At 40.4% G+C, this 26,284-nt stretch overlaps 1 protein-coding gene across 12 annotated transcripts in view; it reads right to left on the reverse strand.

Moving 5' to 3' along the window:
- The window catches only part of SENP6 (SUMO specific peptidase 6), a 115,211-nt gene that overhangs the window by 12,604 nt on the left and 76,323 nt on the right, over positions 1 to 26,284 (reverse strand). For 11 of the 12 annotated variants that reach the window (XM_055274227.2, XM_055274224.2, XM_063637861.1 and 8 more), the window contains 5 exons: positions 24,861 to 24,970; positions 24,626 to 24,742; positions 7,560 to 7,679; positions 5,965 to 6,057; positions 479 to 906 (listed from right to left, as the gene is read on the reverse strand). In XM_055274227.2, the coding sequence (XP_055130202.1) occupies positions 479 to 906; positions 5,965 to 6,057; positions 7,560 to 7,679; positions 24,626 to 24,742; positions 24,861 to 24,970 (868 nt within the window). Of the gene's footprint in view, positions 1 to 478; positions 907 to 5,964; positions 6,058 to 7,559; positions 7,680 to 23,765; positions 24,743 to 24,860; positions 24,971 to 26,284 lie in introns of those variants that run through there. The other variant, XM_055274230.2, reaches the window with a different exon arrangement.

The following is a 26,284-nucleotide window of genomic DNA, read 5'->3' on the forward strand; positions in this document are numbered from 1 at the left end:
AACTTCTGAGCCCAAGTGATCTGCCCATCTTGGACTCTCAAAGTGCTGGGATTACAGTTGTGAGCCACTGTGCCCTGGTCAGGTTCTCAATTTTGATTGCAGTAGTGATTACATGACTCTATGTATACATTTATCGAAGTTCATTAAGCTATACTCATAAAATGAGTGAATATTATAATTATACCTCAGTATAAATTAAAAGTAAGTTGTGTTACTATATTGTTATAAGTAAATTCTTTAAAAATTTTCTATTTATTTATTTGAGATTGGGTCTCGCTATGTTGCCCAGGCTGCTCTCAAACTCCTGGCCTCAAGTGATCCTCCTGCCTTGGCCTCCCAAAGTGCTGGGATTATAAGCGTGAGCCACCACACCCAGCCATTAACCTGATTTTTTTTAAAACAGGATCTTAATCCTGTTTATTAAAAAATCCAGATTCTTCTGAAATTTTTCATTCTTTCAAAACATTTAGATACATACCTGTATGATGTGTGGAACTTAAACCTTCATTCTGTAGGCCATTCTCACTTTTAGTCCTATCAGCAACTTTCTGGGATGTAGATTCTCCTTTAATGAATGCTTCATTTTCGCTCGCCGTATGATTTATTTTTTTCACGCTGTATTTTACACTGCACATGTTTCTCTTATAACGAGGGTCACTTTCTTCCTGCCCAGGATTGGAATCAGTTACAGCTATGCAATGTTTTTTGTTTAGCATCTTCTTAATTACAGGCTTGGCGGAAGAGTTTTGTGAACAACTCTCCATTTCACTGGCTGAAGAAGAAATAAAACTGTCCTCTACAGTTGAACATTTCTGCATGACAGCATTTTCATGGTAATGAGGATTAGGTTCATACTTTGGTTTTTCCAAACCAGGGAAACAAACAACAGCCAAAAACCAGTGTGCACTGTAAAAAACAAATGAAATGACTAAATATGTTATTAGAAAAGTTTATTATATTTGGCAATACATATCGATTAAAATATTTTTTTCTGAAGTTCCTGCCAATGAGTTTATTAAAAATGCCTAATTCTGGCCAGGCGCGGTAGCTCACGCCAGTAATCCCAGCACTTTGGGAGGCTGAGGCGGGTGGATCACCTGAGGTCAGGAGTTCGAGACCAGCATAGCCAACATGGCAAAACCCCGTCTTTACTAAAAATACAAAAATTAGCCAGGCGCAGTGGTGCGCATCTGTAATCTCAGCTACTCAGTAGGCTGAGGCAGGAGAATCACTTGAACCCAAGAGGCAGAGGTTGCAGTGAGCCGAGATTGTGCCACTGCACTCCAGCTTGAGGGTGACAGAGCAAGACTCCATCTCAAAAAAAAAAAAAAAAAAAAAAAGCCTATTTTTTTTTAGTTCTCAAATTAATCTGCTTGTTTTATGTGATCACTGATTCAGTAACAGAACACAATGTCTATTCAAAAATAACATAGTTTGTATTAAAATTATGTAGCCTGTATTTACTTTTGCAAACAATCCCTGAACCCTTTCTTGTTTTTGGAATGAAAAATTCATTGATTTTTCTGGCAAGTAATGTCACTTTGCAACTCGTCATTCCCCTTTGCTTTCTCTTTATGTAAAAAGATGGAAAACTATCCATCTTAAAGATTAAACTGTCGGCCAGGCGCAGTGGCTCACGCCTGTAATCCTAGCACTTTGGGAGGCCGAGGCGGGTGGACTGCCTGAGCTCAGGAGTTTGAGAACAGCCTGGGCAACACGGTGAAACCCCGTCTCTACTAAAATACAAAAAGTTAGCTGGGCATGGCAGTGTGCGCCTGTAGTCCCAGCTACTCGGGAGGTTGAGGCAGAAGAATTGCTTGAACCCGGGAGGCGGAGGTTGCAGTGAGCCGAGATTGTGCCACTGCGCTCCACCCTGGGCAACAGAGCGAGACTCCGTCTCCAAAAAAAAAAAAAAAAAAGATTAAACTGTCTTCAGCAGTCTAATTAGGTCATACGATTTTTCAACATTCTCTAAGAATTGCATATATATATGGTTTTGTTCTTTTTGCTGTTACTGTGTGTTAAGATAGGAAAGGCTTAATATCAAAAATATGTATATAAGTAATGTTTTATCTCATGCTATATTGAAATTTAATACATTAAAAAGAAAGAACATATCTAACTTAGTCCTTGCACAAAAATTTAAGTATTAGTAGAGAGTTCCAGCTATCAGGTAGGTGCTTATGATACAGCTGAATTCAGGTATCACTGTTCCCAACAGTAGAGTATAGGACACAAGCAAGAAGCTGTACAGTCCTGGCTAATACTCATTTTTTGCTAGACACAGGGCTGTGTTGGGATACAAGGAACAGGCTGTAGATGTCAGGGAGCTTATTGGTCAAGCAAAATAATATTTGTCCTACGGTAGGGTGTTCAATAAATATTTGCTGGATGAAAAACAAATTCTCTTGCCATGGATAGAAATTATTCCACTTTCTCATTTTTGTAGAATATCAGAGTACCTAAGTTAGTACTAAGAAACAGCACTATCTATCTCTTCATCAAACAGCATCCAGTAGAAATGGCTGTCATAGGCTGGCTTCATCTTCAGTATTGCGAAGGCCAGATGGATGAAAGCTTGCTTCTCTCCTGTTCTTCATTATTATTCGTTAGTACCCTATGGATTTAGATCAGGCTAACACACCAACCTCCTCATTTCATCACTTCTAACACATAGCTGATTTTATTTTAAAGTCACATCTCAACTTTAGACATGTTGCAATGTGAGAAAAATGTGTTTTAAAAATTGATGATGCCAGGCACAGTGGCTCACATCTGTAATCCCAACACTTTGGGAGGTTGAGGCAGGCATATTGCTTGAGCTCAGGAGTTGGAGACTGGCCTGGGCAACGTGGCAAAACCCCGTCTCTACCAAAAACACAAAATATTAGCTGGGTGTGATGGCACATGCCTGTGGTCCAAGCTACTGGGGTTGGGGGCTGAGGTGGGAGGATAGCTTGAGCCTGGGAGGCAGAGGTTGCAGTGAGACGAGATGGTGCCACTGCACTCCAGTCTGGAAGACAGAGTGAGACCCCATCTCAAAATAAATAAAATAAAATTGATGAAATATAGTATAATACAGTGACTCTCAAGCTATAGCTGTAATAAAGCCTATCACAGTTCTTAACATTTCTTAGCTATGCCAATGTGGCTAAGCTACAAATTTCCTCACCTAAAAACTAGGAAAAATCCCTTTTGGCCTAAGAAGAGAAAGCTGAATCAGACAATTACTTCCATTAAGCCAGGGTTTTACTTTTATGATTCCTTTTAATAACAGCTATATTAACTTTAACAGCAGGAGAGAGGGTAACACAGACTTTTGGCCAGGCACAGTGGCTCATGCCTGTAATCCTGGTGCTATAGGAGGCTGAGGTGGGGGAACTACTTGAGGCCAGAAGTTTGAGACCAGTCTGGGCAACATAGCTAGACTCCGTCTCCAAAAAAAATTTAAAAAATTAGCTGGGCCTGTGGCACACGCCTGTAGTTCTAGCTACTCAGGAGGATTGATTAAGCCTAGGAGTTTGAAGCTTCAGTGAGCTATGATTGCACCACTGTACTCCAGCCTGGGCAACAGAATGAGACTCTGTCTTTAAAAAACAAAACAAAACAAAAGAAAACACCTAGGCAATTTCACTTAAGATAGATTAGATCCACACATTAAATTTGTGTTTCTGGAAATTACTATAACAATTTTTAATAAACAGCTTAGAAACTTAAGAAAAAAATTAGGGCCAGGTACAGTGGCACATGCCTGTAATCCCAGCACTTTGAGAGGCTAAGGCAGGTGGATTGCTTCCGCTCTGGAGTTTGAGACCAGCCTGGGCAGCATGGCAAAACCCCATCCTCTAAAAAAAAATACAAAAATTAGCCGGGTGTGGTAGCATGCACCTATAGTCCCAGCTACTCAGGAGGCTGAGGTCAGAGGATCGCTTAAGCCTGGGAGGTTGAGGCTGCAGTAAGCTGACATCATGCTACTACATTCCTGCCTGGGTGACAGACAGAGACCCTATCTCGAGAAAAAAAAAAGAAAGAAAAAAAAAATTGGTACTACTAGAAAAAATAAAAACAAAACAGATGACAAATATATATGGCAGCCAATCTAACATAATTAGTGTATAAGTATTTGTAGCTTTATCTCTTCAAAAAAAAAAAGCAAAAACTAAAACAAGCTCTCTTGATTTATAGGCTATTTTTTAATCTACAAATGGTAGAGCCCTCTTTACAGAGTTCATTTTCTACCTCTCACTAAGGTGACTGGAAGCACTGATAATAACTTCCATGCAGAGGTATAGTGACTAAGAGGGATGTGCCTCTATTCCTAAATCGTGTATAATCAAATAATATTTCTATTTAAAATTTTTATAATTCATTTCTGACAAATGGCTTCCCTCCCTTTCACCTAGTAAGCTGTTCACATGTTACTTTACAAGACAAATCAGTACTCAGTCAAGAAACCTTCTTTTCTTTCTTTCTTTTTTTTTTTGAGATGGAGTCTCACTCTGCTGCCCAGGCTGGAGTGCAGGGGCATGATCTTGGCTCACTGCAACCTCTGCCCCCTGGGTTCAGACGATCCTCCTGCCTCAGCCTCCTGAGTAGCTGGGATTACAGGCACGCACCACCACGCCGAGCTAATTTTTGTATTTTCAGTAGAGACGAGGTTTTGCCATGTTGGCCAGGTTGGTCTTGAACCCCTGACCTCAAGTAATCTGCCCACCTCAGCCTCTCAAAGTGCTGGGATTACAGGCGTGAGCCACCACGCCCAGCCAAAACCTTATTTTGAAGAGAATGAAGAAATTAACTAGTTTTAAATGTTATTTTAAACTTTACTATGATAATATGAATTTAAAAATATATAGCTTTGCTAGGAGCAGTGGCTCATGTCTATAATCCCAGCTACTTGGGAGGCTGAGGTGGGGGGATGGCTTGAGGCCAAGAGTTCAAGACCAGCCTGAGCAACACAGTGAGACCCTCACCTCTACAAAAGTTAAAAAAAAAAAAAAAATTCAGAAGCTAGCTTGGCACAGTTAGGCTTATTAGACATAAACAATCTCACAGAATACCAACTCCAGGAAAGCATATTCTGCAACCATGATAGAATGAGACAAAGTAGGGCCATATCATAATTTGTCTAAGCAGAGAAAAACATAAGGTCACAGTTGGAAACCACAAAATAGCCAACATTCTTCTTTATTAATGAGTGAATGCTACTTCTTTACCTAGGCAAACCACTACTACTTTAGACCCTCCCTCATATCACCCAAGGAAAGCCCAGATTCTGTCACAGGTTCTTTGAAACATCCTTTTATTGAGAGGCTCCAGAGTGGCCCATGGTGTGTGTTATTCCTTGATGCAAGTAATAAACCCAAGTTTTCCGACTACAAGTGTATTTCTGGTGGTCTTTGGATTGAGGGCATAGAAAAGCGAAAGAATAAAATACAAAAAACTTTAAGTCTCAGTTGTAAAATACTACTATCTAGTCACTGGGAGAGAATAATACAAATCTTTAAACACCTCCATTTACTCAGAAACTGCCTCAAGTAGTCCACGTGGTTTTTAATTGAAAAATGGCATAAATCCAACCATCATTTCTCCTTTCTGGTTGAAAACAGAAGTGTATTTTAAACTTAAGATTCCAATTCCTTTACGGGACCTAATCATCTTTTTGTATAAAATAATACTTTTCTATAGGTTACTTGCTAGACAATAAGCACCATTTTTTTAAAAAATGGTATTATTTGACATTAATGAATAAAATGAGATTAGAAAGGTATCTGGTCTATTGTCTGTAAAATTCAATATCTTCCATGATTCACTATGAAACTGCATTAATTCTTGTACAACAACAGGCAGTACAAATATGAATATATACAAGAGATTTCAGAAAGATGTTTTAAAATGAATTCTTCATCTCATACTCATTATTTAAAAATTGCCATCATTTAGATAAAGGAAATTCTTACTCACGCTTCATTAAGGGGTACAAAAATAAAATCCTTCTCAAAAATATCTACATGCCGGGTCCATGTTTTTACTCTCCCATGTCTCTTTTGCTGTATTCTGTAAGAAGGAGATAAATTATAAGCTTCTGAAATATTTCTAGTGCTCCAGCTTATATGTAGTGATGTATAAATTAAGAAGATTCAGATGTAATAGTTCAAACAGTTGCATAAAATGGCTTGACAAACTGGGGAAAGAAAATACAACTTGCTGGATGGAAACTAGGAAGGCATGGGACTACCCATTGTTGAATTTGGAGAAAGATATTTTACTCCTGTTACTCCATCTGAGGGGCGGAAGTTCTAGTGCTTATCTTGCCTAGACTTCTCTTTACTATTTTTATTACTGCAGAATTCGTACTGGCAACTATATTGAGAGGTGTAGCCAAGCACAACTTGGGGTAACTGGGGAGAAGACAGTAGGAAAAGTGAGCATTATCTGATGGTAGACGAAGCAATATAGCTATGAGCACTAGTCAAAACCAATGACTGTTATCACTTCTAAGATGCAACATTAGGAATTGCTGAAATAAGAGAAAATATTATTTATTATTATTATTATTATGCATAGCAGCCATTAATTCAAGACATCTAACACTAGTTTTAAATTAAAAAATGTACCAATTCTTAAGTGTATCTTTTGATCAATTACCAGCAAATTATCAGAGCTAGATGCCATCACTACTGGAGAGGAATTATAAAGAAAATAGGTGGGACATGGTGGCTCACACCTGAAATCCCAGTACTTTGGGAGGCAGAGGCGAACAGATTCCTTGAGCCCAGGAGTTTGAAACCAGCCTGGGAAACATGGTGGAACCCTGTCTCCAAAAAAAATACAAAATGTAGCTGGGTGGGGTGGCGTATGCCTTAGTCCCAGCTACTTGGGAGGCTGAGGTGGAAGGATCACCTCAGGGGTTGTGGTGAGACAAGATCGCACCAATGCCCTCCAGCCTGGGCGACAGAGTGAGACCCTGTCTTGAAAAAAAGAAAACAAATCAGGACTACTGTGTACTCCTGATTTGTATATATACTGCAACAGTACTTCCTTAATTTGTCTGAGAACAATCACCCAAAGAGCTTATTAAGAGTATAGATTCACAGGTTCCTTTCTTAGATATTATGGATAAACAACTAGGATAAAACAGAGTAATCTGTAGTTAGTAAGTATCTAAGTAATTTTAAAAAAACCTATTAGTCACATTTGGGAAACACTATTCTAGATATTTGACCTAGAACATTTATAAATTCCAGGTATTCTGAAAGTATTAGAATATTATGAATTATATTAATTTTGTAAACTGATAAGAGAACTAAATGATATTGCCTCAATATAAATAAGTTGTTAAAAAAATTCCAAAACTAGCACAAAGTTAGTTTAAGGCATGAACCCATGAAGAATGAAAATGGAACTCATTTATTTAGTGTGTTCTCTTCCTGGCTGGAGAATTTAAAAAGTAAGCAAGAGAACTGCAGAGATTTGTGTTTTCTTTCAAGTATGTGATTTTTTACTTAGTTAAATTTGAGTGACTTACATCTGTTAAATATTTTCAGAGTTTGACTTACGACAGATTAGTTGTTTCATGATTTCTCCTCTCTCTCTGATTAAGGCGTTTATAGAAAAAAGAACTGAATATATGAATTCGGTCAGCGTCTTCTTTCTTCAGTTTTTCAAGCACCAAGTATCTATTTGATACAAAATAATTAAAATATAATTAATGTAACAGTTCACTTTATTTATTTATTTCTATTTTTTTGAGACAGAGTCTCGCTCTGTTGCCCAGGCTGGAGGGCAGTGGTGCGATCTCAACTCACTGCAACCTCCACCTCCTGGGTTCAAGTGATTCTCCTGCTTCAGCCTCCCAAGTAGCTGGGATTACAGGCACACACCACCATGCCCAGCTAATTTTTCTATTTTAGTAGAGATGGGGTTTCCTCATGTTGGTCAGGCTGGTCTCGAACTCCTGACCTCAAGTAATCTGCCCGCCTGAGCCTCACAAAGTGCTGGGATTACAGGTGTGAGCCATTGCACACGGCCATAGTTCGCTTTGTATTAAAAACTCAGTAAATCTTTTTTCTTTGAACCATCAATCTCTCTTCTTTAGAACAAAGGAAGTTATTAGCAAAGTTTGATAACTATCCAATTATCTTCAGGCAATGAAGATTGCTATTTGAAAATAAAATTATGACATAAAAATCTAATGTTTTAAAACAAGGACACATTCTATGCAGTGAGCTGAAACTGAGCCACTGCACTCCAGCCTGAGAAACAGAGTGAGACTCTGTCACACACAAAAAAAACAAAAACCTTGTTAGGCTGCGCACAGTGGCTCATGCCTGTAATGTCAGCACTTTGGGAGGCTGAGGTGGGCAGATCACCTGAGGTCGGGAGCTCGAGACCAGCCTGGCCAATATGATGAAACCCTGTCTCTACTAAAAATACAAAAAATTAGCCGGGTGTGGTGGCGAGTGCCACCAGTCTCCCAACTACTTGGGAGACTGAGGCGAGAGAATCACTTGAACCTGTGAGGCAGAGGTTGCAGTGAGCCAAAATCACGCCACTACACTCCAGCCTGGGCGTGACAGACCAAGACTTGGTCTCAAAAAAATAAATTTAAAAAAACCACAGGCACACTCTACATCTAGAGTAGAGCATATGTCCCCACATTATTCATAATAGCCCAAAAGCATAATAAGAAAAATGCTCACCAACTGACAAATGGAAAAATAAAGTGTCACATTTATACAATGAAGTATCTGAAATAGAAATGAAGTGATAATACATATATCATAGAAAATCCTTGAAAACATGCCAACTAAAAGAATCTATTCATAAAAACCACATATTTTATGGTTCTATTTGTACAAAATGTCCAGAATACAAAAAGCCAGAGATAGAGAAAAGACTGACAGTTGCATAGGGCTGGAGGAGGGATTGGAAGAAAAGTGATTGCTAACGGGTACTAGGCTTCTTTATGGGGCAATGAAACACACTGAATTGTATACTTCCAATGGGTGAATTGTATGTTATATGTATTATATCTAAGTAAAGCTGTTATCATTATGTATTTTTTATTTCATTTTAAACAGTTCAGTTAATAAACCACAAAGATCCAGCAGCATAGTATTTTTTATGAAAATAGAAGATAAAGGGAAAGAACTTGTAGAGTGGTGAGATGGTTAACAATGACTCTGTAAAGTGATCTTACATTGGTTCTAATTTTTTTTGAGGTAAGAGTTTCGCTCTTGTTGCCCAGGCAGGCTGGAGTGCAATGGCATGAACTCGGCTCACCACAAGCTCCGCCTCCCGGGTTCAAGCGATTCTCTTGCCTCAGCCTCCTGAGTAGTTGGGATTACAGGCATGCACCACCATGCCAGGCTAATTTTGTATTTTTAGTAGAGACGGGGTTTCTCCATGTTGGTCAGGCTGGTCTTGAACTCCCGACCTCAGGTGATCCACCTGCCTCGGCCTCCCAAGGTGCTGGGATTACAGGCGTGAGCCACCATGCCTGGCCTGGTTCTAATTTTTTATTGCCTTAGTTATTTTTTTATACATCTATAGCAAAACAAGTAACAACAGTCGTTTATATCACAAAGGGAAATTATGATATATTAAATTTATTTATGATCCAAACTTTCTCATAGGACTTATGCAAGTTCAAGCTTATGACCATATTATCAAAATGAGGACAGTCTGAAAGTCTTGTGAAATCTTACACAGAAAGAGCAAATGCTTAAAACATCTGGCCCCCTAGAGGGCACATTCTTGAGATCTGTTACTTTTATCACTAATATGCAATAATTCCAAAGCTCAAGTTTTAATGAAAATGACACAATTTAAAAATTTCTTGCCTTCAGGCAACTCAGTGTGCCCCTACAGAAGATAATACAAGACAGTGAGTCAGATCAAGACACAGTTTATATTAGTTGCTGAATTCTACAATAGTATCTTCAACACACACCATGTAGATAAATAGCTATCAGTCCAGGGACTATACTGTAATGAGTGAACCATGAGACTTTTGCTGTCCCAAACTATAATGGCTACTTTGGTTTTTTTTTTTCTTTTCAGACCGAGTCTCACTCAGTCTGTCTCCCAGGCTGCAGTGCAGTGGCGCAATCTTGGCTCACTGCAACCTCCACCTCCAGGTTCAAGTGATTCTCCTGCCTCAGCCTCCCGAGTAGCTAGGACTACAGGCACGCGCCACCACACCCAGCTAATTTCTGTATTTTTTTTAGTAGAGGCCGGGTTTCACCATGTTGGCCAGGTTGGTCTTGAACTCCATCCCTCAAATGATCCTCCCACCCTGGCCTCCCAAAATGCTGGGATTACAGGCATGAGCCATTGTGCCTGGCCTACAATGGCTGTTTTATAAAACTTAATTGAATAAAGGGATATTCACCTTAAAAAAAGGAAATGTATTTGTGATGTAAGAAAACTGAGCTGGACATAGTGGCTCACTGCAGCCTCCGCCTCCTGTGCTGAAGCCATCCTCCTACCTCTTCCTCCATAGTAGCTGGGACTACAGGCATACGCCACCACACCCGGCTAACTTTTGCTTTTTTTTTGTGGGGGAGGTAAACATGGGGTTTCGCCATGTTGTCCAGGCTGATCCCGAACTTCTGGGCTCAGGTGGTCTGCTCGCCTTGGTGTCCCAAGTGCTAGGATTACAGATTTTTTTTTTTTTTGGCGGGGGAAGGGAAGGAGGAAGAGCCACAGGGCCAGGTGTGAGGGAGGAATGGGATGTGGGGAGGATGGGGAGCGAGGGATGTGGGACTCAGGCACCAGCCTGGGAAGCCTCCAGGATTACAGGTTTGAGCCACCACACCCAGCCTGTACTTTATTTATTTCTGTGAGATAAAGTCTCACTCTCTCGCCCAGGCTGGAGTGCAGTGGCATGGTCACAGCTCACTGCAACCTCAAACTCCTGGGCTCAAGTGATCCCTCACTTCACTCTTCTGAGTAGCTGGGACCACAGGCCTGCACTACCATGCCCAACTAATTTTTTTTTTTGTATGTTTTTGTAGAGACAAGGGTCTTGCTATATTGCCCAATATGGTCTTGAACTCCTTGCCTGAAGCAATCCTCCAGCATCGGCCTCCCAAAGTACTGGGATTATAGGTGTGAGTCACTGCCAATGGCCTCATTGATGCTTTTAAAGTAACTAGTTTCGTTTTTCTGATATGCACCCATAAGATTTCTGTGACTACAGTTCTAGATTTTTTAAGTGTACATGTGTTACAACTATTAACTTTAAAATAATAATCATATCTCTTATTTTAGAATTAAAGGGAAAACCCAAGCTTACTACAAAAACTTATGGGAGGCCAGGCACAGGGGCTCACGCCTGTAATCCCAGCACTTTGGGAGGCGGAGGCGGAGGCGGAGGCGGGCGGATCACCTGAGGTCGGGAGTTTGAGACCAGCCTGAAAAACATAGAGAAACCCGGTCTCTACTAAAAATACAAAACTAGCCGGGTGTGGTAGCACATGCCTGTAATCCCAGCTACTCAGGAGGCTGAGGCAGGAGAATAGCTTGAACCCGGGAGGCAGACGCTGCAGTAAGCCGAGATCGTGCCATTGCACTCCAGCCTGGACAACAAGAGTGAAACTCCATCTCAAAAAAAACCAAAAAACAATGGGAGGCCAAGGCGGGCGGATCACGAGGTCAGGAGATCGAGACCATCCTGGCTAACACGGTGAAACCCCGTCTCTACTAAAAATACAAAAAATTAGCCAGGCATGGTGGTGGACACCTGTGGTCCCAGCTACTCGGGAGGCTGAGGCAGGAGAATGGTGTGAACCTGGGAGGCAGAGCTTGCAGTGAGCTGAGATCGCGCCACTGCACTCCAACCTGGGTGACAGAGTGAGACTCCGTCTCAAAAAAAAACAAAAACAAAAACAAAAACAAAAAATAAAAAACGAAACACAATAACAAAAAAAAAACCTTATGGGAATTTCTTCCATTTGGGTGCACCAATTTCTCTAAGTGCACACATCATTTAAATATTGAATGCTGGTGAAGCTGTTTAGTTGCTATTTCATAAAACGGAAAATCTAACAACATGAGAACTCCTTTAACTGTAAGATGAAGTTAAACAGTGATTTTAGGCTGGGCACACTGGTGGGAGGATCCCTTGAGAATAGCCTGGGCAACATAGGAAGACCCTATATCTCCAAGAAAATTTAAAAAATTAGCAGAGTGTGGTAGCTCGCACATGTAGTCCCAGCCACTTGAGAGGCTGAGGCAGGAGGGTCGCTTGAGCCAGGGAGGTCTGGGCTTCAGTGAGTCGTGATTGCATCACTGCTCTCCAACCTGAACGACAAAGTAAGAATCTGTCTTTGAAAAAAAAAAAAAATTTTTTTTAGCTGGGCATGGTAATTGTCTGTAATTCCAGCACTTTGGAGGCCAAGGTGGGAGGATCGCTTGAGCCCAGAAATTTGAGACCAGCCTGGGCACAAAGGGAGACCCTGCCTCTATTTAAATTAAAAAAAAAAAAAATAGGCCGAGCACAGTGGCTCATGCCTGTAATCCTAGCACTTTGGGAAGCTGATGGGGGGATGGGGGGGAATCACTTGAGGACAGAAGTTCGAGACAAGCGTGGCCAACAAGGTGAAACCCCGTCTCTAATAAAAATACAAAACAATTAGCCAGGCATGGTGCTGAGTGCCTGTAGTCCCAGCTACTCAGGAGGCTGAGGCAGGAGAATGGCATGAACCCAGGAGGCGGAGCTTGCAGTGAGCCGAGATTGCACCACTGCACTCCAGAGCCTGGGTGACAGAGCGAGACTCCTGTCTCAAAAAAAAAAAAAAAAAAAACAAAAACCAAAAAAACAAGAACAAACATATAAAATTTATCATGTTAACCATTCTGAGTGTAGAGTTCAGCAGTGTAAAGTATATGCACAGTGTTAAAAACAGATCTCCAGTAACTCTCGTGTTGCAAAACTGAACATGTCTATTAAAAAACTTTTTCCCCTTCCCCTCAAATCCCAGTAAACATCAATTCTATTTTCTGTTTCTATGAATTTGACTACTTTAGATACCTCATATAACAGAAATCATACTTTTGTGACTGACTTACTGTGCTTGGCACAATGACCTCAAGGTTCATCTATGTTAAAGCAAGTAACAGGATTTCCTTCCTTTTTAAAGAAGGAAATGTATACATATTTCATTATATGTATACACATTTGGTTTATCCGTTCATCAATGGACAGCAGGATTGTTTCTACCACTCAGCTATTATGAATGTTGCTATGAACATGGGTGTGCAAATATGTCTTCAAGACTCTGCTTTCTGGTTGGGAGCAGTGGTTTATGCCTGTAATCCCAGAACTTTGGGAAGCCAAGGTAGGAGGACTGCTTGAGGCCAGGAGTTCAAGACCAGCCTGGCCAACAAAGTGAGACACCATCTGTATAAAAGTGAAAAAATTAGCAGGGTGTGATGGCGTGCACTTGTAGTCCCAGCTACTTAGGAAGCTGAGGCAGGACGATCACTTGAGCCCAGGAGGCTATCGTGAGCTGTGACTGTGATGCTGCACTCCACCGTGGGTGACAGAATGAGAACCTAACTCAAAACCAAAAGACGCTGCTTTCGGTTCTTTTGGACATCCAGTCATGCAGTGCTTAAGAATGGGGTTATGTTCTGAGAAAGGCATCATTAGGTAATTTGAAGTTGTGCATCATACAGTGTACTTACACAATCCTAGGTGGTATACTGTCCTATACACCTAGGCTATATGGTATAATCTACTGCTTCTACACTACACATCTGTATAGTATGTTACTGTACTGAATACCGTAGGCAACTGTAACACAGTGGAAACTATTTGTGTGCCCACAGAAAAGGTACAGTAAAAATGTTATTATAATCTTATGGGCTCACCATCACATGTGGTCCATAATTGACTGAAACGTTATGTGGCACAAGACTGTATACCCAGAAGTGGGATTGCTGGATCATACTGTAGTTCTATTTTTAATTTTTTGAGGCGCCTACACACTGTTTTCCACAGTGGCAGCACCATTTCATAACAGTTTCAATTTCTCCACATCCTCAACAACACTTATTTTCTGTTTTTGTTTTTTTTTGTTATTGTTTTAATAGTAGCCATCCTAATGGATGTGAGATGACACTGTGTTATTGTTTTGATGTTGCATTTCTCTAATGATTACTGATGTTGAGCATCTTTCATATGCTTTTTGGCCATTTGTATGGATCACTTAAAAAAGAGATAACATCTTTTGACTTATCTATAAAGATTTTATTTTTTCCTTAGATATAGGGTCTTGCTGTGTCACCCAGGTTGGGGTACAGTGGTGTGTAATCATAGCTCACTGTAGCCTCAAACTCGTCATGGGCTCAAGTGATCCTCCCATCTCAGCCTCCTCAATAGCTAGGACTATAGGTGTGCAACACCATGCCCAGCTAAATTTTTTTTTTTTTTGAGATAGAGTTTCACTCTTGTTGCCCAGGCTGGAGTGCAATGGCGTGATCTCGGCTCACCGCAACCTCCACCTCCCAGGTTCAAGTGATTCTCCTGCCTCAGCCTCCCAAGTAGCTGGGATTACAGGCATGCACTACCACATCTGGCTAATTTTGTATTTTTAGTAGAGATGGGTTTCTCCATGTTGGTCAGGCTGGTTTCACCTCCCGACCTCAGATGATCCACCTGCCTCAGCTTCCCAAAGTGCTGGGATTATAGGCGTGAGCCACCACGCCTGGCCTGCCCAGCTAATTAACATTTTTTTTTTTTGTAGAGACAGGGCCTCATTATATTGCACAGGCTGGTCTCCAACTCTTGGCTTCAAGTGATCCTCCCACCTTGGCCTCCCAAAGCCCTGGGATTACAGGTATGAGCCACTGTGTCTGGTCAGCTATGAAGAACTTTGAAACACACCAAAAGGAAAAATGGTGTCCTTGAAATGGGGGCACAGTTAAACTAGATAGAATACAATCCTGGGCGGGGGGGATGGGGGTTCCAAGATGGTCTAATAGGAATACCTCCAGTCTGCAGCTCTCAACATGACCGATGCAGAAGATGGGTGATTTCTGCATTTCCAACTGAGGTAACTGGTTCATCTCATTGGGACTGGTAGGACAGTGGATGCAGACCACGGAGGGCGAGGTGAAGCAGGGCGGGGCATCGCCTCACCCAGGAAGCACAATGGGTTGGGGGATTTCCCTTTCCTAGCCAAGAGAAGCCGTGACAGACTACCTGGAAAAATGGGACACTCCCGCCCAAATACTGTGCTTTTCCCAAGGTCTTAGCAACCGGCAGACAAGGTGATTTTCTCCCGTGCCTGGCTCGGCGGCTCCCACGCCCATGGAGCCTTGCTCACTGCTAGCACAGCAGTCTGAGATCCATCTGTGAGACAGCAGCCTGACTGGGGGAGGGGCATCCGCCATTGCTGAGGCTTGAGTAGGTAAACAAAGCGGCCAGGAAGCTCAAACTGGGAGGAGCCCACTGCAGCTCAACAAGGCCTACTGCCTCTAGACTCCACCACTGTGGGCAGGGCATAGCTGAATAAAAGGCAGCAGACAACTTCTGCAGACTTAAACATCTCTGTCTGACAGCTCTGAAGAGAGCAGTGGTTCTCCCAGCATGGCATCTGAGCTCTCAGAACGGACAGAATGCCTCCTCAAGCGGGTCCCTGATCCCTGTGTAGCATAACTGGGAGACACTTCCCAGTAGGGGCCGACAGACACCTCATATAGGCGGCTGCCCCTCTGGGACGAAGCTTCCAGAGGAAGGATCAGACAGCAATATTCGCTGTTCTGCAATATTTGCTGTTCTGCAGCCTCTGCTGGTCTGGAGTGGAACGCCAGCAAACTCCAAAAGACCTACAGCTGAGGGACCTGACTGTTAGAAGGAAAACAGAAAGGAATAGCATCAATAAACAGAAAGGAATAGCATCAGCATCAACATCAACATCAACAAAAAGGTCATCTACACCAAAACCCTATCTGTCGGTCACCAACATCAAAGACCAAAGGTAGGTAAAACCACAAAGATGGGGAGAAACCAGAGCAGAAAAGCTGAAAATTCTAAAAATCAGAGTGCCTCTTCTCCTCCAAAGGATCGCAGCTCCTTGCCAGCAACAGAACAAAGCTGGACGGAGAATCACTTTGACGAGTTGACAGAAGCAGGCTTCTGGAGGTCAGTAATAACAAACTTCTCCGGGCTAAAAGAGGATGTTCAAACCCATCACAAGGAAGCTAAAATCCATAAAAAAAGATTAGATGAATAGCTAACTAGAATAAAGAGTGTAGAGAAGATCTTCAATGACCTGATGGAGCTGAAAACCATTGCACAAGAACTTCATGACGCATGCACAAGCTTCAATAGCCAATTCGATCAAGTGGAAGAAAGAGTATCAGTGATTGAAGATCAAATTAATGAAATAAAGTGAGAAGACAAGGTTAGAGAAAAAAGAGTAAAAAGAAACAAAGCCTCTAAGAAATATGGGACTATGTGAAAAGACCAAATCTACGTTTGATTGGTGTACCTGAAAGTGATGGGGAGAATGGAACCAAGTTGGAAAACACTCTGCAGGATATTATCCAGGAGAACTTCCCCAATCTAGAAAGGCTGGCCAACATTCAAATTCAGAAAATGCAGGGACCACCACAAAGATACTCCTTGAGAAGAGCAACCCCAAGACACATAATTGTCAGATTCACCAAGGTTGAAATGAAGGAAAAAGTGTTAAGGGCAGCCAGAGAGAAAGGTGGAGTTACCCACAAAGGGAAGCCCATCAGACTAACAGCTGATCTCTCGGCAGAAACCCTACAAGCCAGAAGAGAGTGGGGGCCAATATTCAACATTCTTAAAGGAAAGAATTTTCAACCCAGAATTTCATATCTAGCCAAACTAAGCTTCATAAGTGAAGGAGAAATAAAATACTTTACAGACAAGCAAATGTTGAGAGATTGTGTCACCACCAGGCCTGCCCTAAAAGAGCTCCTGAAAGAAGCACTAAACGTGGAAAGAAACAACCGGTACTAGCCACTGCAAACACAGGCCAAATTGTAAAGACCATCGAGGCTAGGAAGAAACTGCATCAATTAATGGGCAAAATAACCAGCTAACATCATAATGACAGGATCAAATTCACACATAACAATATTAACCTTAAATGTAAATGGGCTAAATGCCCCAATTAAAAGACACACTGGCAAATTGGATAAAGAGTTAAGACCCATCAGTGTGCTGTATTCAGGAGATCCATCTCACATGCAAAGATGCACACAGGCTCAAAATAAAGGGATGGAGGAAGATCTACCAAGCAAATGGAAAGCAAAAAAAAGCAGGGGTTGCAATCCTAGTCTCTGATAAAACAGACTTTAAACCAACAAAGATCAAAAGAGACAAAGAAAGCTATTACATAGTGGTAAAGGGATCAATTCAACAAGAAGAGTTAACTATCCTAAATATATATGCACCCAACACAGGAGCACCCAGATTCATAAAGCAAGTTCTGAGAGACCTACAAAGAGACGTAGACTCCCACACAATAATAATGGGAGACTTTGACACCCCATTGTCAATATTAGACAGATCAACCAGACAGGTTAACAAGGATATCTAGAGCCTGAACTCAGCTCTGCAACAAGCAGACCTAATAGACATCTACAGAACTCTCCATCCCAAATCAACAGAATATACATTCTTCTCAGCATCACATCGCACTTATTCAAAAACTGACCACATAATTGGAAGTAAAGCACTCCTCAGCAAACGTAAAAGAAGAGAAATCACAACAAACTGTCTCTCAGACCACAGTGCAATCAAATTAGAACTCAGGATTAAGAAACTCACTCAAAACTGCACAACTACATGGAAACTGAACAACTTGCTCCTGAATGACTACTGGGTAAATGACAAAATGAAAACAGATATAAAGATGTTCTTTGAAACCAGTGAGAACAAAGACACAATGTACCAGAATCTCTTGGACACATTTAAATCACCTTAATTTAAAGCAGTGTGTAGAGGGAAATTTATAGCACTAAATGCCCATGAGAGAAAGCAGGAAAGATCTAAAATGGACACCCTAACATCACAATTAAAAAAACCAGAGAAGCAAGAGCAAACAAATTCAAAAGCTAGCAGAAAGCAAGAAATAACTAAGATCAAAGCAGAACTGAAGGAGATAGACACACAAAAAATCCTTCAAAAAATCAATGAATCCAGGAGCTGGTTTTTTGAAAAGATCAACAAAATTGATAGACTGCCGCAAGACTAATAAAGAAGAAAAGAGAGAAGAATCAAATAGACGCAATAAAAAAATGATAAAGGGGATATCACCACTGATCCCACAGAAGTACAAACTACCATCTGAGAATAAACACCTCTACGCAAATAAACTAGAAAATCTAGAAAAAATGGATAAATTCCTGGACACACACACCCTCCCAAGACTAAACCAGGAAGAAGTTGAATCTCTAAATAGACCAGTAACAGGCTCTGAAATTGAGGCAATAATAGCCTACCAACCAAAAAAAGTCCAGGACCAGACGGATTCACAGCCTAATTCTACCAGAGGTACAAAGAGGAGCTGGTATCATTCCTTCTGAAACTATTTCAATCAACAGAAAAAGAGGAAATCCTCCCTAACTCGTTTTATGAGGCCAGCATCATCCTGATACCAAAGCCTGGCAGAGACACAACAAAAAAAGAGAATTTCAGATCAATATCCCTGATGAACATTGATGCGAAAATCCTCAATAAAACACTGGCAAACCAAGTCCAGCAGCACATCAAAAAGCTTATCCACCATGATCAAGTGGGCTTCATCCCTGGGATGCAAGGCTGGTTCAACATACACAAATCAATAAACGTAATCCATCATATAAACAGAAACAATGACAAGAACCACATGATTATCTCAACAGATGCAGAAAAGGCCTTTGACAAAATTCAACAACCCTTCATGCTAAAAACTCCAAATAAACTAGGTATTGATGGGACGTATCTCAAAATAATAAGACTTATTTATGAGAAACCCACAGCCAATATCATACTGAATGGACAAAAACTGGAAGCATTCCCTTTGAAAACCAGCACAAGACAAGGATGCCCTCTCTCATCACTCCTATTCAACATAGTGTTGGAAGTTCTGGCCAGGGCAATCAGGCAAGAGAAAGAAATAAAGGGTATTCAATTAGGAAATGGGGAAGTCAAATTGTCCCTGTTTGCAGATGACATGATTGTGTATTTAGAAACCCCATCATCTCAGCCCAAAATCTCCTTATGCTGATAAGCAACTTCAGCAAAGTCTCAGGATACAAAATCAATGTGCAAAAGTCACAAGCATTCCTATACACCATTAACAGGTAAACAGAGAGCCAAATCATGAGTGAACTCCCATTCACAGTTGCTACAAAGAGAATAAAATACCTAGGAATCCAACTTACAAGGAATGTGAAGGACCTCTTCAAGGACAATTACAAACCACTGCTCAACGAAATAAAAGAGGACACAAACAAATGGAAGAACATTCCATTCTCATGGATAGGAAGAATCAATATCGTGAAAATGGCCATACTGTGCAAAGTAATTTATAGATTCAATGTCATCTCCATCAAGCTACCAATGACTTTCCTCACAGAATTAGAAAAAACTACTTTAAAGTTCACATGGAACCAAAAAAGACCCCGCATCGCCAAGATAATCCTAAGCAAAAACAACAAAGCTGGAGGTATCATGCTACCTGACTTCAAACTATACTACAAAGCTACAGTAACCAAATCAGCATGGTACTGGTACCAAAACGGAGATATAGACTAATGGCACTGAACAGAGGCCTCAGAAATAATACCACACATCTACAACCATCTGATCTTTGACAAACCTGACAAAAACAAGAAATGGGGAAAGGATTCCCTATTTAATAAATGGTGCTGGGAAAACTGGCTAGCCATATGTAGAAAGCTGAAACAGGATCCCTTCCTTACACCTTATACAAAAATTAATTCAAGATGGATTAAAGACTTACATGTTAGACCTAAAACCATAAAAACCCTAGAAGAAAACCTAGGCAATACCATTCAGGACACAGGCATGGGCAAGGACTTCATGACTAAAACACCAAAAGCAATGGTAACAAAAGCCAAAATTGACAAACGGGATCTAATTAAACTAAAGAACTTCCGCACGGCAAAAGAAACTATCATCAGAGTGAACAGGCAACCTACAGAACGGGACAAAATTTTTGCAATCTCCCCATCTGACAAAGGGCTAATATCCAGAATCTACGAAGAACTCAAACAAATTTACAAGAAAAAAACAACCCCATCAAAAAATGGGCAAAGGATATGAACAGACACTTCTCAAAAGAAGACATCTATACAGCGAACAGACTCATGAAAAAATGCTCATCATCACTGGTCATCAGAGAAATGGAAATCAAAACCACAATGACATACCATCTCATGCCAGTTAGAATGGCAATCTTTAAAAAGGAAACAACAGATGCTGGAGAAGATGTGGAGAAATAGGAATGCTTTTACACTGTTGGTGGGAGTGTAAATTAGTTCAACCACTGTGGAAGTCAGTGTGGTGATTCCTCAAGGATCTAGAACTAGAATTACCATTTGACCCAGCAATCCCATTACCTGGTATATATACCCAAAGGATTATAAATCATGCTGCTATAAAGACACATGCAAATGTATATTTATTGCGGCACTATTCACAATAGCAAAGACTTGGAACTAATCCAAATGCCCATCAATGATAGACTGGATTAAGAAAATGTGGCACATATACACCATGGAATACTATGCAGCCATAAAAAGATGAGTTCATGTCCTTTGCAGGGACATGGATGAAGCTGGAAACCATCATTCTCAGCAAACTATCACAACGACAGAAAACCAAACACTGCATGTTCTCACTCACAGGTGGGAACTGAACAATGAGATCACTTGGACACAGGGCGGGGAACGTGTTATCACACACCAGGGCCTGTTGTGGGATGGAGGGCTGGGGGAGGGACAGCATTAGGAGAAATACCTAATATAAGTGATGAGTTGATGGGTACAGCAAACCAACATGGCACATGTATACCTACGTATCAAACCTGCACATTGTGCACATGTACCCTAGAACTTAAAGTATAATTAAAAAAAAAAAAAAAGAATATAATCCTGATGTTGAGTAGATCCTGCTGGTTGATGGTGTTGAGTTCTTCTATATCCTTGTTGATTTTCTTTCTAGTTGTTCTATCAATTGTTGAGAGAGGGGTACTAACATCTCCAATTTTATTTGTGGATTTGTCTGTTTCTCCTTTCAGGTCTATCAGTTTTTGCTTCACACATTTTATAGCTCTGTTGTTTAGTACATGGGATTAGTATGTTTTCTTGGTGGATCACTCCTTTATCATTACATAATATCCTTCTTGATCCCTGGTAATTTTCTTTCCTCAGAAGTTTTTTTGTCAGACTCTGCTTTCTTGTGTTTAATATTTGTATGGTATATCTTTTCCATCCTTTTTCTTTCAACCTATTTAATATCATTACTTTGACATTCCTTGTAGACAGTTCACTGATTCCTTCCTCTGTCTTTTCCATTCTGCTATTGAGCCCAGCCCCTGAAGTCATTATTTCAGTTTTGTATTTTGAGTTCTAAAATTTCCATTTGTTTCTTCCTTGTTTTTTATATTTTTGTTTTTTTGTAGAGATGAGGATTTTGCTATGTTGCCCAGGCTGGTCTCAAACTCCTGGCCTCAAGTGATCCTCCCACCTTGGCCTCCAAAATTGCTAGGATTACAGGCATGACCCATCCATTTGTTTCTTCTTTATATTGTTCTGAGTTTTCATTTGTTTCATGAGTTGTCATCATGTTCATTAAAACATTTTTATGATGGATGCTGTATCAGTCCATTCTCTCACTGCTCTAAAGAACTACCTGAAATTAGCTGGGTGTGGTGGTGAGTGCCTGTAATCTCAGCTACTTGGGAGGCTGAGGTGGAAGGACTGCTTGAATGTAGAAGGCAAAGCCTGCCATGGGCCAAGATCGCACCACTGCACTGTAGACTGGGTGACAGAGCAAGACTCCATCTCTTAAAAAAAAAAAAAAAAAAATACCTGAGACTGGGTAATTTATAAAGAAAAGAGGTTTAGTTGACTCACAGATCCACAGGCTGTACAGGAAGCGTAGCTGTGGAGGCCTCAGGAAACTTGGAATCACGAGGGAAGGTGAAGAGGAAGGATGCACATCTTACATGGCCGGAGAAGGAGTAAGAGAGAACGAAGGGGGAGGTGCTACACACTTTTATAAACAACCAGAACTTGTGAGAACTTACTCAATATAACAAGGATAGAAAGGGTGAAATCTGCCCCCAGAATCCAATCACCTCCCACAAGGCCCCTCTTCCAACATTGGGGATTACAAACGGACATGAGATTTGGGCGGGGACACAAACCCCAACTGTATCAGATGCTTTAAAATCTTTGTCAAATAATTCTGACATTTGTGTCTTCTTGGTGTTAATGTCTATTGATTTTCTTTTCTCATTCAGTTTCAGATCTTCCTGATTCTGGGTAAGGCAAATGATTTTCATTTTGAAACCTGGACATTTTGAGTATTATGGTTTTTGTTTTTGCTGGAAAGTATGTAGAGCAACGTAATTCTTGTGTTTTAGCAGACTTCCTCTAGCACCACACTCCAGTGGGTCGTAGGGTGTTACCTCAGTATTGTGAGGCGGGACTAAAAGTACATGTTCTCTACTAGACCTCCACTGATACCAGAGGGCTCCCTGTTACTGATGGATGGGGGCGGGAGGCCTCCAAAAGGCCTCCACTGATACCATCTCCAATGGAGTTCAGGGGTAACTTGTTACCCCTGGGACTGGGGTGCCAAGTCCAGGCTGTATAGTTGACTTGGGGTCATTGTGAACTCAAAATTATACTTAGCCCTTATCTGCCCTGATCTCTGCTATATTGTTAACACTGAATATAATCTCCTTTAAAGCTCTCACTTCCCTTCAATTCTCTTCTTACTTCTTCAACAGCTTTGGAAAAGTTATTCATGGGAGCCTTTTTATTCCCGGTCTCTCTCTTAAAATGTAATCTCCAGGATCTGTCCGTATACTCTTTTTCTCATTCTATATCCCTACCTAAGCAATTTCATTCACTCTCACAATTAAACAACATCTTACCATCTCTGTTGGTCAGAACTCAACCAAACTCTAGCACCATTTGCTCAACTGCTTATTGGCACTGTCCTTTTGTTATATCACAGACATCTAAAAGGGAACTTATACCCTCCTCACCCAAGCCTGTTCTGCTTCTGCATTCACTGCTCTAGTGCCAACATCATTTAGCAGGTCTTTTGAGCCAGAAAACTAGGAGCTACCTGGTACCCTTTTCTCTCCTCGTTAATATCCACTTAATTAGTCCTGGAGTACTACTAATTCTATATACTAAACAATTCTACCTCATAAAACATGTCATCATTTCAACTAAAATATCTTAATTAGGCTTCTTAAATCATCTTAATTAAATTTCCTTAAGTCACTTCTCATCTAGACTTCCACAATGTCATGCCTATCAAAATGGTCTTACAGAAATTCAATTATGATATCATTTCTCTGAACAAAACTTTGCTTTTTAGAACAGTGTGTGTTTTCCCACCAAACTGAGTTGCAACCACCAATAGGCTATAAAATCAATTCAGCAGATTCCAGCATCAATTTTTAAGTTTTGTTTTGTTTAATGAAACACAGTATAAGAAACTAGAAAACATTACAGAGAACTATGCATACTGATGCTAAGTTCTGTTTTATTTCATATACATGTCCATTTTATATCACAAACCAGTAAAAACATACAAATTGATACATGTATAAACACACTGCACATAGGTGTATCCATGTGTATGTTGGGTCATAATGTATATTGGGTCATAATGTAAGCTCTTCCAGGAAAGCTTCCTAGTCCCTCATATCGCCCAACCTCCAAAGATAACGAAGCATTCTCTCATCTGCTAGGTCTGTACCATGTTAATGCTTCTATCATTGCTTTAATTCTGTATTTGTGCTTCCTACAAGACCATAAACTTCTAACACTGTACTAGGCATTTTTCCTACTACTTGATATGTACAATCTCATTTAATTCTCACAACTCCTGTTTTGGGGGGTGGGTGTGGGGGTAGAGTTTTGCTTTGTTGACCAGGCTGGAGTGCAGTGGCGCCATCATGGCTCACTGCAACTTCGAACTCATGGGCTCAGGTAATCTTCCTGCCTGAGCCTCCCAAGTGACTGGGACTATAGGTATATGCCTGGCTAATTTTTAAGTTTTTTGTGGAGACAATGTCTCACTTTGTTTCCCAGGCTGGTCCTGAACTCTTGGGCTCAAGCAATCCTCCTACCTTGACCTCCCAAAGTGTCAGGATTATAGACATAAGCCATCTCTCTGGCCCAATTTTCACAACTCTTTAGATAGAATTCTCATTTTTAAAATGTGCAAAGACAGAAACAGATTAAATAACTCCCCAAATGTCACATGGTAAGTGGCAGAGATGGAATTTAAAACTCAAAAAGCCTGACTCTGGAAAACAAAGACATACGATATGACAGAATGTTAAAGATTTAATAAAAGATCAGTGGAAAATTAACTTACTTCAAATAAAAGTCTATAATAACATCATTTAAAAATTCTCCTTCATTTAGACAGTGCAGGTCCTCATTGGTAACGGAGATGCCTCCCTTAGCTGGAGGTGGTGGATATACTATCAACCTGTAACAAAATTAGAAGGCAAGCAAATAAACAAACCTATATATATATACACAACTGAAGTGTAATAAAACAGAGAAAGACATTTAAGATCATTGCAAATACAAAGGAATTCTCTCACTTTTCTACTGGGCCAATGAAGATGGTGTGGTTTTCTCCAGTTTCTTCTTCTTCATCAAAAAACTGGAATTCTTGTTTGCTTCTAAGTTGTATTTTAGATTCAAATGGTACCTGGTAAAGGAAATTAAATTAGCAATTTACAGTCAATTAGGAAAAGTTTCAATAAAAACGGTAAGCACAAGGCAAGAATGCTTTTCAATGCAAAAGGATTAAAAATATGGAACTAAAAAGTATGCATGATACTTAACAATTAAAAACAAGAAACAGGCAAAACTAGGGGCCACTTTCTTATTAGCTGTAACTTCTAGATAGTGTACTCTCCCAACTTACGTAACAGTAATTTTCCAATCTTACTTCTCTCTCTACTATCTACATTAAATTAGATAACGCTGGCAAAATTCTAATAACCTTTCAAAAAAGCTAAAGTGGTTTTTGCCTCTTAGTTCAATGGCTAGGCAATCTATAAGATGTAGGCAGAGGCTCAGGGAACACAGTCTAATGAGTTTCAGCCCTCCATAAAGCTAAGTGAAACAGGGGTTCCTTGGAGGAAAGAACCTTCCTTTGAAGTCTGAGTCCATCCCAGTGGCATTATGCTGCTCTTTTCTTCCTCTGGCACTGTCTCCTATGCAAACTATGCAAAAGAAAGAGAACCATTTCCCTTTCTTCTTTTGTTCTTTTCTCAATCCACTAACTATATTTACAGCTCTTCTCTGGGGAGTCCTTGCTCAACTATCACCAAGATTGCGCTGTGGACAGCCATATTTCCAAGTTTGTAGGCAGTGTGAGAGATTTGTTCCCAATAAATTAGGTCAGCAAAGGTAAGTTGCTGTAATAGGAAATAAACTTAGAGTTTTAAAATTATGTTTGTATTATTTACCATTATACTATGTGTTATAGTAGTATTGTGGCCTTCGCTTCAGGTGGCTTCAGAGTTACCTAGCTATATGAATAGTTATTTTAGTACTGGGTACATGTTTTGACAATAAAGATCTAATAGCATGTATTCTTCATTTCTCAAGTTTTCAACCATATATGCCTAATTACATACAAATGTACACCACGGACCACGATTTCTTCAAACCTAAGACACAGGGTAACCAATCCATTTGAACGTAGCGGTGTGTGCATATATGTGTTGGAAGTAGGGTATAAAGAAAAAAGGATGACAGAAAAAATGATGATGAAAAGTAAAGGATAGAACGTGGAGGAACCAAAAATGCTTCTAAGACCTGTATCAAGTGCTATTTGGCACCTACCCACCACTGTTTTGACACAAGGTAGTTTACAAATCACACATAAAAGCAAGTAATTCCGAAATAAAATTAAAAAGATTTAACACTGAAATGAACAGTATTAAAATAAAACATATTTCCCTTTAAAACTACCCACAATTTAAGAATATTTTTAAATTTAAAAACATAATTA

Source organism: Symphalangus syndactylus, chromosome 4 (genome assembly GCF_028878055.3).
Source record: "Symphalangus syndactylus isolate Jambi chromosome 4, NHGRI_mSymSyn1-v2.1_pri, whole genome shotgun sequence".
Classification (NCBI taxonomy): Eukaryota; Metazoa; Chordata; class Mammalia; order Primates; family Hylobatidae; genus Symphalangus; species Symphalangus syndactylus.